We start from the raw sequence: 9679 nt of genomic DNA, 5'->3' as shown, positions 1-9679 counted from the left end.
GCGGGGTCCGTGCGGCAGCGGCTTTGCTCCGAGCTGGCGCTGCTGGTTCCAGAACATCTGTGGAGCCGAGGTGGGGTCAGGCCGTGCACCCCCACATGCCGCAGCGCTTCGGCTGACCACGGTGAATGGGGTGGGCTCTGATACTGGAGACAAATCTATCTGTATTACCACCCAATTTTTAAAGCTTTGCCAGAGCTTTCGTAATGAACACAGCAGTTCTTTGTTTCCTATTGGGTGTTTGTAAGCCAGTGTCTGAGAGCAGAGTTTTAATGAACTCATGCTTATCAAAAGCCAGGTAAGCGTGCACCCGTAATACTTCAAAAAGGTGCCTTTACTGGAACTCATCCGGTACTGAACTCACTTTTCAGCTTGTGATTTATTAAAATTATTGCTTACCGTGGTACTTAATGTCAACATTGAGTATTAAGACAGTTTAATTTTGAGGTTTTTTATAAAACTAAGTTTACTTTGAAGAAATAGTAGCTAAAATATTACTATGTATAATAGAGTGAAAGAGAATTAACAACTTTATTTGGATGTGGATACCGTGAAATCAAGCTCAAGAAAACATTTAAAGCCAAGTGCAAGAAGCATTGGAGGAATGTTCCAAACTGGGAACACAATGTACCCTTGAATATGTACATACAAGGTTCTCTGCCTGCCCTGAGCATGGATTTCATAGCTCTGCCTTCGCCCTCCGACAGCGAGACTTGATGGTTGTTAGCACTGGCCTGGTCCCTCCAGCCTGAGCGCGGTGGTGATCTGCTTGGGATAACACCGTCAGGAGAACACAAAACACCTTCCTGGGGGCAGCAAGCGCTGCCTCTGCGCCGAGCCCTGGCTCTGCCCTGCTCCCCTCGGCAGGAACTTTGACTGTCGGCTGCGGTCCCTTACGCCAGTTCAGAGGGGGTGTGGAAATGCCTCAAAATGTTTCTGTTTAGTGATGCTTTACACCCCTGGGCACATGAAAACTTCCCTGCAGAGACAAAGGGTCGGAGGTCAGACCCGGGTGAGGGCCCCTCAGTTTCCATTCGTGGTAATTTACGGAGTCTCCCAGGGGGCTGAGTTTCCCCTTTGGTGACGCTGCAGTGTTTTAGAACACGTCATAGTACTCAGCTCAGGCAGAGAAAAAGGTTTTTTAGTATAAAATATCTTTTGTGATTTTTTTTTAGAAAAGCGTTTATATCTGCTTTTTATTAAATTTTCTTCATAGAAGACTAAGATTAGCCTTTTTCCCTGGAACTAAGTTGCCTTGGCGGATGGCTGCTGGAAGTGAAAGTGTTCCTCTGCCAAACCTGGTGGCTACCGTTAGAAATGGAAATCCTGGCCGGGGCATCCTCGGGCAGTTTGGACCCCTCTCCTGGGACAAATTGGTTAATCCTGCTGGTTGTTGTTGTGTTCTTGATGCACTGGTCTTTTCTAGCTACCAACAGAAGTATGTTTAGTTCTGAATTTTGCAGTCTACAGCCCAGGTTATATACTCCTTGGAGGTTACTAAAATTCTGAGAGTAAGAAAACCTTACTGTGGTAAGAGTGTCCTGCTGTAGTTGGCACAGCCCTTTCTTTTCTGTTTCTCCAAAGGCAAGTTAAAACGTGAAGGGCAGAAGCAGGGGCATTGTCTGAATGCAAAGCATGGCAGTGGCAGCTCCTATCTGAGGACTAGCAGGACATACCAAAGAACACCCTCAGCTCCAGGAGAACCAGAGCTTGGTGGGGGGGTCATTAGGAGAAACAGTCCTGGCAGCGCCAGCAGGGTATAAACACTTGCTGTGGAAAGCTGGCCAGCAGAAATGATGCCGTAGGTAAAGCGTCAGGGTTACTGGTGCTGCCCTCCCGTTTTCTGCCTTTGCAGAAGGATGATATTCTCCAGGTTTTTTGCTGCTTCCAGGAAGAAGATTGGGAGTGATGTGTTTCTTTTAATGGAAGAGGTTATAGGAAGGAGTTCTGCCATACACAGATGTCAGAGAACATTTCGTCTTGGCAAAGAAAACGGGGAGGAAAGAAAGAGCGCCAGGGCTATATAAAGCATGCGAGAGAAATCCTTGTTCTAGAACTGTCGTCTGAAAGGTTAGCCGAGTTGTTAAAGAAACCAAACAAAGAAAAAACTCGCCAAGCCCCCCTTCCCCAAAACTCCAAACCAAAAAATTCCCCCAGAAATAACATGTTCAAATGAAAAAGCAGTTTTTGCCTTTTCCAGGTGTTCTGATGAAGCAGGGTGGTATCACTGGGCGGGTACAGGAAACACCAGACTAGTTGTCAAGCTGAAATGTCGTCCCAGAAGTTTGCGGTGACACTTGCCCAGTGCTCTCCCCTCTCGTGTGTGCTGTTTGCAGGGTGCAGTTTAGACAGGCGTTACTGGACGAGCGGCTGCGGGAGAGAAGGGAGCGGGCCCTGCGAGCAGCCCGGGACGCGGAGGAGAAGGAGAAATGCCTGGCAGCGCTCCGGCAGCAGGTGGGCTGGTCTCCTGCACACGGTGTGTCCGTGTCCGGCAGCGGTACGGACTGTCCTGCGAGGTGGAAGACAAAAAGAACAACCTGTCAAAGGCAAATGAATGAAGGAGTTAAAATGGGCTCTTGGTCTGACTCGAACAGTCGTGTGTCACGGTGTCACTCCTGCGGGCTCTGTGACAGACAGCAGGAACGCTGTGGTGTTACACCGCACTGCACAAGCTGTGGGCATCTGAAAATGGAGAGGTGCTGCTTTTTCTGTGATTTCTCTTTGGTTTTTTCTTTTTTTTTAAATAATCTTAAGTCTGCCTTGAGTCTTAGGTAAGATTTATGAGTAATGTAAATTCTGTTTAAACGCTGGAAACTTGCAGACCTTGGACAACTTTTCTTCAGCAAGAGATTTAATTCTCTGTGAAACTTCTGCCCGTGCTTTTAAAAAGGACATCCCACAGAATGCTTGCTCGTGTTTGATCATGGTAAATGTATTGGTCTGGGGGTTTTTTTACTGCTGACTTTTAAAGGAGTAATTTTACCTTCATTTATATTTGTATATCTAATCTCCCCTTCTTTTTCCTCCAAAGATTAAAAGGAAAAATATGGAGTTCACATTCTTTACACTCCAGGAACTGCAGCTTAAATGTGTAGCCACAGGGAAATCAGGGATACTCTTCTGATCTCAGATACCTTAAACAGCACCAGTGCAGCAGCTCTCTCCCCGGGACTGCCCGTGGGTAAAGCCACAGGATGTGATGCAGCCTGGACCTCACCTTCAGCTGTCCTTTGGCTTCAGGGGCAGCATCCCAGTCAGCAAAGTCCTTCCTTAGTGCCCCGTGGACCGCGTGTGGACCTTCTAAGTGCTGTCGCTTCAGCATTGGGGGGTTCGACTTCAAGTGGAGAGAAAAACATCACCAAGGGCGATTAGTCCAAGGCACCTTCTGGGCAGAGCTGACCATAACAGGAATAAATAAACCTAAGGGGTCACTGGTCTGTTACTTTCAGTCATCTTTTAAACTGGTGAACCTGGGCTCTTTTCCAGCCAATAATGCTTTGGTTTTCATAACCTGATTCAGTTAAATATTTTGCTGTATTAACAGTGTTGATTTAGGCAGCCAATGCGTTTGTAGTAATAACTCTGTCTTTTCTAAGTTCCTGGTTGAATTTAGTTGTCTTTTGCATTGGATGTTGCAAGAGGCTGGCTGAGAGTCACAATCTGCTGATCAATTCTGACTGACCTGATTCTATTACCAAAGTAGAGGGTGCTCCTAGGATGGCCTTTGACCAGGGTGATGGAGATCCCACTTCATTACGTTTTTCTGACAATATTTATTCTCTGTCTTTCAGGAAATGCCGCTTCATAAAATATGCCCCTTGCTTTTATGGGGGAAAAAAAGATCTTTTGTAAAGTCTGTATATTTTGACAGCCTGTAAATACAAGATCTTATTAAAGAGATGGGGGAAAAATTATCATATGCAATTTTAAATATTTTTCCTGGTTTTAGCCATTCAGATGGTGTCATGACTTTATTTTGCTCTTGCATCTTTCTGTGTCTTCCAAAGTAGCATTAGCCTTTATCTGGCTATTGTAACACAAAGACAATAAGCTATGACAAAAGGTTGGCTCTTGCACAGTGTCGTGTCTGAGAGGATCTCTGATACCGATCTAGCTGCAGGAAATTAAACAGTTAAAACAAAGGGGCTTTAATACTACTTCTGATGTTTTTCCCCCAGGTAACGATGGTGTTCTCGAGGAGCGTGCTGTTGGGAGCCACCTTTCTCACTACAGGTCTGTGTGGAGTGATGGTTATTGTTGTATTGCCTGTTTCAGGTTGCCGTGGTGGCCCAGTCGGATCCAGCCAGAGCAGTGGCTGATACGGTGGCATCGAAAGCTCGGGTGGGCATTGGAGCCCGGGAAGAGTTTGGTCTTCAGAAGCCGCTGTTTGCGCTGCACACGTACAGCGAGCAGCAGGTAACGGTCTGTAATCATGCTATAGAGCTCGTGGGGTGCATGTACACTTGAGAGCGAGACAGGATGGTGATATTAACGGTGTCTCTTCAATAGCAATGTTACCAGTCAAACACAGAACATGAAGTGTGTAACATCAAACCCATCAGGAGTCAAAGGTGGGATAATCTCTCTGACCCGCTGTAGGTGCTGGAGTGAGCACTAAGGTCAGTTCGGGTCCAGCGTAGGACTCCTGGGCTCCCCCAGAAGTGCATCTCCCTTCGCCGCTGCTGTGCTTGAAGGACCCGTAGGCAGTTCCTGTGTTTACTAGGTGCTTTGACTGCTCTGTTTGCTGTTTTTTCATTTCAAAACTCCCCCCTTCCACATTTTTATGCACTTATTTAAGAGAGTGCCTCCTCTTCCCCACTCCAGTTAGTGTTGTGCCAGGTTTTTGGGGTGAATTGACTCAGCAGGAAGTTCTGCTGACGGCACGAAAGAGCCGTGTCACAGGTAATGGAATTAGGGGGCATTCTTTTCTCTTTATGCACAGCACAGATCTCTTCATAAGCTGAAAGTTAGTGTCTTGGCTATCTTTACTGCTGGAGTGAAGATCAGCTGGGATGTGATAGACAGGGGCTGAAGGAGAAGAAGCCAGCGAGGTGTGAAGCAGCACGAAGCCAAAGTAGCTATGCTCTGCTCCCGGGTCCCCTGTATGCTGAGGACAGAGCTAGCTCCACTTCACGTGGAAGGAGGCAACACAGGGGAGGGTGTTTTCATTCCCTGGCTGCTCCATGTCTGCTCAGTCTATGCATTTGAAAGTATTCCCGTCTTTGAAAACTCTGTTTACAAGAACAAGAAGTGCCATGATATAATTCTATGGCATAAAAAACTTCCTTTTAGCACTGAATAAGCTGAAATTTAGCGACGTCAGTAACGAAGCTTGCCCAGCACTTCCCATTTTAAGACATTTTAAAGCTGCTCAGTCTGGTAAAGGAGAGATGTGGTGCGAGAGATGTAGTTTTTGTTTGGCTGTGAAGATTTACTCAAACCTGACTGGGGTATGAGGCTCTGAAAACCTCGGCTTAAAAATGCCTCGAACACATGTCTTGGGGAGTGATACTGTGAATTCTCAGAACGCTCTCCCTGCGTCGACTCCCGCGGGGTTTGGTGCTGCTCCGACTGCAGTGCGTGATTCACGGGTGCAAACAGGACGGGATGCGGGTCCTGCGCTGAAAGCAGGCTGTGCTGACGGGGAGCGTTAGAGAGCTCAGCAGCTCGCCGGTGAGTGGGCTGCAGTGAAAGTCACTCTATTTCTCATCGACTCTTGGAGTTCTGCTGAGGAACGACAACCACAGCTCTTTGTTAGAATAGCTTGTGATCATTAATATTGGAAGGGTAATGCCAAGATGCCTGCAGTGAGATAAGGGCTTGTTCACGGTAGTTTCTCTGCTTTTGAAGCTTTATTTTATGACCCTAATTTTCTGACTGTCTCTTAAACTTTTTAAGCCTATACATCCAGAGATGACCTGTGAGATAGGCCGTGTGCCTGAGGAAAGCATTGTTTGGTTTCTGCTTGTCATTGCTGTGGCTTGTTCCAACAGATCCTTTCTGACCCCAGACTTCGTGTCGAGCTGGCTCTGCGAAAAGCTGGACTTCACAGAACACTTTATGCAAAAGAGATTTTGCCCCAAATCCCTCCACTGAAGCTTCCAAGAAGAGATACGGAATCTACAGCTTTTAAAACGCAGAGCACCTCTCACACCCGGGGTAGAGAAGCTTCGGGGGTATCATCTGGCCTATAGTGTGAGAACTTTAAATAAACGTCGCTGAGGCTGTGTCCTGGCAGTGCCTAGCGGTGCCGTTGTTCAGAGCCCAGCCTGCCTTTCTCACGCTGTGCTGCGCCACTTCGCATCCGCCTCAGACAGGGTTTGGTGGAGGTGTGGTGGGTGTGGGCGACTGTGGTGTCATCGCCCATGTCCCCTGCTGCTGGGGGACCTGTATGTGCCAGACCTCTACAGACGTTACGGTCCAATCAGATGTGCAGCATCTTGAGTTACAAGCACCTGCTGTTATTTAAAGGGCAGCATAAATCCCAAGAGCTTTGCAGAACAGCTGCTTTAGGTGCTGTCCTGATACGTGAATACATCCACAACTCCCATTCCAGGTTTCCGGCGAATTTGATTCTTTAGTTACAAAATCTTCATTATCATGAATGTTTCTATTATTCCTTCATTATTATAAGAAACAACTTAACCTTTGTCTATATTTAGAAACCAGTTTGCTGCATCGTATTTACTGCAAACCAGTCACGCAATTTCATACTGCAGATTAGTCTTTCGGCATAAATTATAAATGAGAAACAGCGTTTCAGATCTGGGGTCTTTATTTTGGAGCCGAAACTCCTGTCTGTGATTCTATTAAATGGAAGGGAAATTGCTGTCATTTCACTTGGTAACTGATTAGCTTTCCAAGATGAGTGTAAGACGTAAGATGTGGCTTAGTCGTTCAACCGAGACTTTCTAAGGACGATGAGTATCGGGAAGGTCTGAACATCGAGTTGTGGGTCTCGATGATAGGAACTTCATTAATGTAACGTTGTAATGCCCTGAGGTGAAGCAGGCAGTAATTCCTCACTGTCGTCGTGAGGAACTGGGGACCGGGGTGGGGGAAAGCCTGGTCTGTGTTCTCCCACTGGGGCCCACAGTGTGGGTCCAGCAGCCACCACGTGCCCCCCCGCCTCTCACTTGGCACAGACCACGGTCCCTTCTCTGGTGACACATTCAGTGGCGCTGCAGCGTCTCCCAGTACCCGGAGCGGGGGGCTTGCTCCGGCCTGGGTGGTCAAGAGGGCAGAGTCACCAGCATCAAGACTCTCAGAAGGGCGCCAGTAAGGCGGGTGGTGGGGGGGGAGCTGCGGGCACAGGCTCCCCAGAGCAAGCACAGTTTACAACCAGGACCAACATGCTCTCAGTACTGAAGCCAAATTATTTTAACGGGGGGAGAACTGCTGCAGAAATTGCCCCAAACCATGGGAGCTGCGTGTCTTCTGGGTTTGGCTTCTGCCTGCCTGTGCTACAATTACAATTCTGTGTCTATCCGTATCCGTGCATTTTATTTTGGTGTCTCTTTCGGGGTAACTCATTATTTTTAACATACTCTTGGCCAGCCTCATGACTTGCTGGGGTTCCTGCAGGGGAGACCAGCACTGCTGCTTCTCTGCTGGAGCCCAGGCTGGCTGCCAGACTGCTCCCCAGAAATGGAGGATCCCAAACTTGAGGCAGTGGAGTTTCTTTTTCTTGACTTTAAAAGCAGATCTACATAAGATAATTTTGGTGGTGCAAATTCTTTTCAGATTATAGTTGTCTTGTCATCTTTTATAAGTACCAAGACACGTATGAAAAAACCACTTAAAGTTTGTGCCAGCTTACGTGCACGTGAGGTTCTGTGCACGTTGATGTGTGTATTTATAGCAAAAGAGACCCACAAGCGATGGCAGTGCCAGTTCATCCCCTCGGAGAGCAGAGCGGGCTGGGCAGAAATGGTCAGCAGGCTGAGAAGGAGCTCACTGAGGACACACAGCCTGGGCTCTGCAAACTACTGACTCATCTGAAACCCTGGAAGAGTGTCAGACAAAAAAACTGAGCATCAAACAGCAGAAAATCCACTTAACCACACAATCCCAAGGCTAAAAGCAAAATAAGGGAGTCTCTTCACTGGCCACTGTTCTAGAAAACGGGGAGATCACCCTCTGCTCCCAGCTGATGACCAGGACTCTGTTTCTGTGAGGGATGACAGAGCAAACCTCTCCTACCGAACCAGGAGAAACGCCCAAGCAGCACTTTTCTTTTCCTGAGTGCTGTTAAAATATTTCCCCAGCAGACTTGGGGACTGTGGCTCTTGGTACAGACGTTTCTCAAGCGGGCTCTGGACGTGGCAGCGCTGAGCTGGAATGGCCGGTTAGATGGGCGTGCTCAGAGACCGCTGTGGTTGTGTTCCTGTTCTAGGAGGACACTGCCTGCTGTCCTGGGATTCCTCCCCGTCAGACTGATATTTGAGCCTAAAACCTGCCATCTTGGAATGGAAACAAAGAATGAGCCTCCTTTGCTTGTAGAACATGGACTTTGCTTTTTCAAGGCAGCAAACTGAATGTATCCCGGACCAAAGCGCTGGTAAGAGGTTGGAGGAGCTCATGGAGGACCATAGAAGGGGGGTCCCAGCACCAGAGAAGCCCATTGGGGGAAGCATCCTGGACAGCCCCACTCCTCCACCAGCCCCACACCCCAGAAACGGGTCTCTGCAGACAGGAGGGACAGCGTGACATCGTGCAGTGGGGGGACGCCAAGAGGCAGATTGAGCTGTAGCTGAGTCTGTGCAAATGTTTCTGGGGCTAGAGGGGCCCCACGGTTGCCGATGAAGCAGATTTTAGGCTGCTGACCAGCGAACAAGTACCGCGAGGCTGGCCCCTTGGCATGGCTGTGAGTGTCTATAGATGTTTTGTGCTCTTAATACCTTAAGATCATCTCCCGGGTGTTTTGATACGTTAAAATTTTGTTTACCGGCACTCTTATGTCCTGCAAGTTATTGTCCCAAAGGTGTCAAAGTTAATTTGGAATCAAGCTTTTTAGTGAACCTTGAGAACTGGTTGTGATTTCAGTGGGAATTTCTTCGGGCTGTAGGTGACCTTCCATGAAAAACCCCTCCGCTCAACCCAGGCACAGTTAGTCTCTCACCGATGCGGAGACAATTAAAGGTGATTTTCTGGATGGTTGATGTGCGTTGATTAGCAGATGAATGTGAAAGATGCTGTCCCTGGCAGTTATGTGAAATCAGGTCAAGGTTTGATCGCTACGGCGTGCTCCCCGTCCCTTTCCCTCTCGAGGGTCCCCATGTGCGCCGCACCCAAACCTGCCGACCGTGCGATGGGGATGGAGCTGCTGCAGCTTGGCTGGGGATGGGCTGCCCAAGGTGGGCTTCCCGCATGCCGACCTCATGTTCAAACGCTCTGGGACGCGTCAGGTTTTGACAGATCTTTAAATGGCGTATGAATGAGAGTGTGGACGGCCATGGTCACAGCAACAGATGCAGTGACGGTCAGACGCGCAGATCAGTTTTGCCTGTTGTTTACTCAGGTTTCAGCCTTATGCCAAACACAAAGGGATCTCCTCCCTCCAGGATCGAGGTGCGACCCTACCGCGACAGTCCTTCACGGCCGCTGGCGGTGGGCCTGAGGAGCGTGCGCTTCGGTCTTACCTCCTGTGCGCGGACTGGCTGGAGAATTCTCTCGGGGGGGG

The 9679-nt window shown here is 48.5% G+C and overlaps 1 protein-coding gene across 1 annotated transcript in view; it reads left to right on the top strand.

Moving 5' to 3' along the window:
* The window catches only part of CCDC148 (coiled-coil domain containing 148), a gene marked incomplete at its 3' end in the record, with an annotated part of 48751 nt that extends 39108 nt beyond the window's left edge, over positions 1–9643 (top strand). Inside the window, exons 12-15 of the mRNA XM_010131686.1 lie at positions 2334–2451; positions 4273–4413; positions 5991–6156; positions 9518–9643. Coding sequence (XP_010129988.1) covers positions 2334–2451; positions 4273–4413; positions 5991–6156; positions 9518–9643 — 551 coding nt within the window. The remainder of the gene's footprint in view (positions 1–2333; positions 2452–4272; positions 4414–5990; positions 6157–9517) is intronic.
* Between the last annotated feature and the right edge of the window lie 36 nt (positions 9644–9679).

Source organism: Buceros rhinoceros, unplaced genomic scaffold (genome assembly GCF_000710305.1).
Source record: "Buceros rhinoceros silvestris isolate BGI_N320 unplaced genomic scaffold, ASM71030v1 scaffold28572, whole genome shotgun sequence".
In the NCBI taxonomy this organism is placed as follows: Eukaryota; Metazoa; Chordata; class Aves; order Bucerotiformes; family Bucerotidae; genus Buceros; species Buceros rhinoceros.
This window is presented reverse-complemented; position numbering and strand designations above follow the sequence as displayed.